At 31.4% G+C, this 6,304-nt stretch overlaps 2 protein-coding genes across 2 annotated transcripts; one reads left to right on the forward strand and one right to left on the reverse strand.

Moving 5' to 3' along the window:
- Positions 1 to 3,289: 3,289 nt before the first annotated feature.
- Positions 3,290 to 3,770, reverse strand: LOC126908280 (uncharacterized). Its single transcript, XM_050690194.1, has 2 exons — positions 3,751 to 3,770; positions 3,290 to 3,689 (listed from the first exon to the last, which is right to left on the reverse strand). The coding sequence occupies exons 1-2, from the start codon at positions 3,753 to 3,755 to the stop codon at positions 3,290 to 3,292; spliced, it is 405 nt and encodes a 134-aa protein (XP_050546151.1). The 5' UTR covers positions 3,756 to 3,770.
- Positions 3,771 to 5,367: 1,597 nt separating this feature from the next.
- On the forward strand, positions 5,368 to 5,868 carry LOC126908281 (uncharacterized). The gene has a single exon (XM_050690195.1). It carries the CDS (start codon positions 5,368 to 5,370, stop codon positions 5,866 to 5,868), a length of 501 nt encoding a protein of 166 aa, XP_050546152.1.
- Positions 5,869 to 6,304: the final 436 nt, after the last annotated feature.

A 6,304-nucleotide genomic window follows, 5' to 3' on the forward strand; every position in this document is an offset into this window, starting at 1 on the left:
GATGCGAAGCGGAGAAGGTATTAATTTTACTATGATGTGCTTTTTTTTTTTTTTTTATGTCTGTTGCCACTTTTTCTCAGCTCTCACTGGACCGATTTCTTTCAAAAATACGTCAAAAGATCACAAATCGTATCTAGTTGAAGACATTACCCTTAAAAATTGAAAAAAATTCCCTCGTTCCCCGCAAATGGGGGAAATATCCAAAAAAATTACAAATTTAAAAATCGCTAATTTTCGAAATTTTTTCACTTTTTTTTCTTAAAACTTCCATAACTTTTTGAAAAATCAACAAATCAACATAATTTTTTTTTATACTAAAACCTTAGATATTTACCTTTCATTTGATATCATTTTTTTGAAAATCTATCACTTAACCTGCTCATTGGAGAGGATTTAAAATGGCAACTTTTTTACAAAAATTAATTTTTTCAACTTAATTTTTGAAAATGTTCCGGAAATACTGCGTCCTTTAAACATATATCAAATTAAAGCTTATTTTATGTACTACAAAATGAAAAAAAAAAATTTGTCCCGACACTTTTTTTTCTACATTTAAACGGCTGCCGTAGTTAAAAAAACACTATTTTTGTGTTAAAATTTTCGATTTTCGATTTTAAATTTTCAACTTAAAAATGCTATAACTTTTTGAAAAATGTATATATCAGCACAAATTTTTTTTTTCTAAATACATTATAAGTACATCTTTCATTTGACATACTTTTTATTAAAATTGGACAATTTCCCCTTATATAGGGGGCGTTCAAAACTTAAAATATTGTAAAAAACATAGATCTTTTTCAACTGAACTTTTGAAAATGTTCCGGAAATACTGCGTCCTTTAAACATATATCAAATCAAAGGTTATGTTATATACTATCAAATGAAAAAAAAAAATTTGTCCCGACATCTTATCTTCTATGTGCAAATGGCTGTCGAAAATTTAAAAAAAAATGTAATGTTTGCGATAAAAATTACATTTTATCGGGATGTTTTTTGTACTTAAAACTGCCATAACTTTTTCAAAAATGAACAAATAAAAATAATATTTTTTTGTATTGAAACCTTAGATATTTCCCTTTCATTTGATATAATTTTTTTTGAAAATCTAACACTTATTCTGCTCACTGGGAGGATTTAAAATAGTAACTTTTTTACAAAAAATAACTTTTTCAACTTAATTTTTGAAAATGTTCCGGAAATACTGCGTCCTTTAAACATATATAAAATTAAAGCTTATTTTATGTACTACAAAATGAAAAAAAAAAATTTGTCCCGACACTTTTTTTTCTACATTTAAACGGCTGCCATAGTTAAAAAAACACTATTTTTGTATTAAAATTTTAGATTTTAAATTTTCAACTTAAAAATGCTATAACTTTTTGAAAAATGTATATATCAGCAAATTTTTTTTTTCTAAATACATTATGAGTACATCTTTCATTTGACATACTTTTTATTAAAAATGGACAATTTCCCCTTATATAGGGGGCGTTCAAAAATTAAAATATTGTAAAAAACATAGATCTTTTTCAACTGAACTTTTGAAAATGTTCCGGAAATACTGCGTCCTTTAAACATATATAAAATTAAAGCTTATTTTATGTACTACAAAATGAAAAAAAAAAATGTGTTCCGACGATCTATCTTCTATACGCAAATGGCTACCATATTCAAAAATATGCTATTTTTGTATGAAAATTATGGGTTTTGTATTTTATTTTAATAGAAGTTGATGTTGCTTTTGCAATTATCCATCAATTTTTTAAAATTAAACACTATCTACAGATTTGCATCGAAGCGTTTCTTATGATAGTGATTTTAATCACTGTCAGATTAAATCTATACTGGACCCAACTATGCAATGTCTCCACTATGCCGCGACCCCACTGTGCTACCGTTTTTTTATTTAATAAAATGTAAAACGAGCATTTTTTAGTTTATAAATTGTAACAAATCAACTTTTAAATAAACACGATAAAAAATGGGCACCTTTTTCTTAAAATAATTGTAAAAAAAAAATTATAATATATTGTGATGTTATTTTAACTTATGTTAAATTAAATCTAAATTTAATAACCACTGAAAAACAAAAAAATTATATTTTTACTTAAGATTTAAAGTAATCAAAGATGTTAAGCCTTGGAAACGTGATTCATTCTCACGATTATTATTTGTTTAATAACGAACTCAACATTTATGTTTTTTTAAGTAGTGGATTGTATTAAAACGATACATGTATATAAGTTAAACAGAATCTGGTTATTTATCAGAAAAAAAAACATTGGCTGGTCTCTTAATACTATTTAATACTATCAAATTTCTTTGATAAGCCGCGCCCGTACACACCGCCTACTTTAAAATAGCATTTCAACAATGCTCAATAAAATTAAATACAACAACGATAAATATAAAAATGACATAAATATAAGAAATGTGTTACAACTAGATAATGACAATCATTACAAATATATTACCTTTGATATGACAACATGGTTTAAGTTTAACTAAATAAATATATCAGTCAACATGTTAGCCAACGGGCTCCTATAATAACGGTTGGCCCGTATGACTGATATGGTAATAATCAACACAGAAAAAAGAAATGAATTAAACAAATGTATACCCAAATATAATAAAAGAGATTGATATTCGTACAATTCCTATTTGCATATATTATAAAAATAAAAATATGGTATTTTGTTCCGTTTTATAATAAATATAACTAATATATATCAACAAATATAATGGGCGTCCCCAAGTACAAATGTAGCTACAACTAATAGACTAAACTATAAATAAATTTACATACAATATTGTTGAATGGAATAGGTTATGTAATTAAAAGATTTAGAAATTATTCGTAATATAATAGTATTTAATATAAAATGTTAAAACATATAATATAAGAGACGTACAACGGCAATGGGTCACTTTACTCGATAGACGGTGAAACTACGACTAAACTGTAAACATGTATACAATAGGCTGCATTGAGTAAAACAACATAATCGTAAAAGGAATGTGTCCCTTTGACCTTGTACTATACTAACATAAGTAAAAATACATTAAACTGTTATCTTAAATAATATTACTGTACCCAGTGTGTTGTTTAATAATATCAACACTTCCCCTTAAACAATACACCCGTTCATAGTTGATTAAAAAAATTATAAATCTATATATCTAATTCCTAACATTTCTCTGAGTTCTTGAAATCTTGTTCGTGGTGTTGGCTTGGTCAAGATGTCAGCTAACTGCTCTTTGCNGGCTTGGTCAAGATGTCAGCTAACTACTCTTTGCTGGTCACATACTCCAGTGAAAACATCCCTTCATTGAATTTCTCACGAATATAATGATAACGAACATCTATATGTTTAGTTCGTTTATGGAATTCTGGATTCTTCACCAATTTTATGGCACTTTGATTGTCCGCGTACAAAACAGGTGTCTCTCCCTGTGTTTCCAGAAGATCACTTGTTAGTAGCGTCAACCAAGTTAATTCCTGGACTGCTTGACTCAGTGCCATGTATTCAGCCTCAGTAGTTGAGAGTGCTACTGATTTTTGCCTTTGTGAACACCATGCTACTATTCCATTAGTCATCATGAAAATGTATCCTGATGTTGATCGCCTTGTTGTTGTATCACCAGCATAGTCTGCATCACTATAACCATGTAACTTAAGTTTTACCCTAGAATGAAAAAATAAACCATAGTTATAGGTTCCTTTTAAATATTTTAAATTCGTTTCACCGCATTCCAATGTATTATCAGAGGCTTTTTTAAATAGCGACTGACAAGATTTACAGCAAATGTTATATCAGGCCTTGTGATCTGACTTAGATATAACAAACTTCCTACTGATTCTCTGTATGGAACTTCCCCTGCTTGTAATTATTCAGATAAATTTGCATCTAATGAGTGTTGTGGATCTGCAGGAATGCATAGGGCGTTGGATTCAGCCATATTGAATCTCTCCAAAACGCGTTGACAGTATAATGACTGATGTATAAATATTATAAACCATCTGATCTCTGATAAATTTCAATACCCAGAAAATGATTAAGTTCACCTGATTTTGTCTCAAAGTTGCTCATCAGGTACTTCACCATCATGTCCACCTGCTCATCATTTGTTGCTGCTATAATCCCATCATCTACAAAAATAGCTACAATCATTAATTGTTCATTTTTATTACTTACAAATACACAGGGATCTGCCTTTGTTTCTTTTAGATCAAATTTTAACAACAAATTTTTAAATTTTGTATTCCAGCACCTGGGTGCTTGTTTTAATCCATACAAGCTTCGTTGAAGTTTGCAAACTTGTTTAGTTCCATCTTCATAACCTTTTGGCTGGTTCATGTAAATCTCTTCTTCAAGATCACCATATAAAAAGGCTGTTTTAATATCAAATTGTCTGAGTTTTAATTTTCTGGCTGCTGCTATTGCTAGCAGTACTCGTATAGAGTCATACTTTACAACTGGACTAAAAGTTTCTTGAAAATCAATTCCATGCACTTGTGCCTTTTATAACTAGTCTGGCTTTAAATCTATCAACTTCTCCATTTTTCTTGAGTTTGGTTCGATATACCCAGCCATTGTTAAGTACTTTTTTATTTGTTGGTATATTTACTAATTTCCAGGTTTCATTCTTTTTTAATGACAACATTTCTTCATCCATTGCTTCTTTCCAATCTTCTGAATTTTCTTGTGTCATAGCTTCTTCATATGTAACTGGATTATCACACATTGAATAAAATGTTTCTGTTCTATACCTTACTGGTTTTTCTATATTTTGTCTATCTCTAAGTCTCATTTTTAATTGCTCATGAGTCTGATCTGCTGATTGATCAAGTTCATCCATATTTTGTTTTCTTTCAACATTATTCTCATCATTAATGTTATTTTCTTCACTTTTGTTCGCAGCTGCCTCAAATCACTAAATCCATTCATTGACGGCGATGGCCTCATTCGGGTAGGAGGAAGACTTGAGAATTCTTCTCTATCATACCATGCTAAACATCCGATTGTTTTACCTTCTACCTCAGTGGTAACACGGTTGCTTTTCGAACATGAACATCGGCGTTTGATGCATGTTGGCCCTCAGGCATTACTTACGCATATGAATAATATGTATTGGCCTATTCGTGGAAGGATTATTGCTAGAAAAGTTGTTTGGAAATGTATTCAATGTTTCCAGTCCAAGCCGCGGTTCAGCTCCCCTTTTATGGCAGCTCTTCCTCGTGAGCGAGTCACTTTTGCACGGCCGTTTACTCGCACCGGAGTGGACTTTTGCGGTCCTATTATGGTTAAAAGTGGATTGAGATAGGTGACCCCAATTAAATGTTATATGTGTGTATTTGTGTGTATGTGCACCCGAGCAATACATTTAGAACTTACTTCTACTTTGGCAACAGAAGATTTTTTAGCAGTATTTAATCGCTTCATTGCACGACGGGGACAATGCTCAGACTTATTCAGTGACAACGGGACTGGTTTTGTTGGGGCTAACCGAATATTACAAAACCAATTTCTAGCTTTACAAAAATGTAAAAAATTGAGTGATTTTTTGTTAAACCTTAATATCACGTGGCACTTCATACCCCCTTCTGCGCCGCACTTTGGTGGCCTTTGGGAGGCGGCAGTGCAATCTGCAAAACGTCATTTGCTGAAGGTAACTAAGGGAGTAATGTTGAAGTACGATGAAACCGTTACGTTATTATGTGAAATAGAGGCTGTATTAAATTCCAGGCCTCTTTGCCCAAACTCCACTGATCCTTCAGATTTCAACGTTCTCACACCTGCTCATTTCCTGGTTGGTGGTTCCTTGTTACTTCCAGCAGAACCAGATGTTTCCTCTGTTCCGTAAAATCGGTTAAAAAGGTTTAAACTCATGCAGTCTTTATTTCAAACCTTTTGGAAAAGATGGGTTGGTGAGTATCTGCCTCAACTTCAGCGCCAAGGCAAATGGATCAAAATGAAGCGGAATGTTATCATTGGTGATTTGGCAATTTTAAAGAATGACACTGTACCGCCTTACCAATGGCCGTTGGTTCGAGTAACTACTGTTCATCCAGGAACCGATGGAATTGTCCGTGCCGTTACTGTGAGAAATTCTGGCGGAGCAGAGTTTAAACGTCCTGTGGTAAAACTTGCTTTTTTACCTACTGCTGAAGATAATGAACTGGATGAAAATAACCCCCTATAATATTGTTATCCCATTAATTAGTTGCCTAGTATTGTGATATGGCCTAATATATGTAGTATTTTTATAATGTTGTAAAAAAAAAATCAATTGAATTTTG

Source organism: Daktulosphaira vitifoliae, unplaced genomic scaffold (assembly GCF_025091365.1).
Source record: "Daktulosphaira vitifoliae isolate Bord-2020 unplaced genomic scaffold, ASM2509136v1 Scaffold_5, whole genome shotgun sequence".
NCBI classification, from domain to species: Eukaryota; Metazoa; Arthropoda; class Insecta; order Hemiptera; family Phylloxeridae; genus Daktulosphaira; species Daktulosphaira vitifoliae.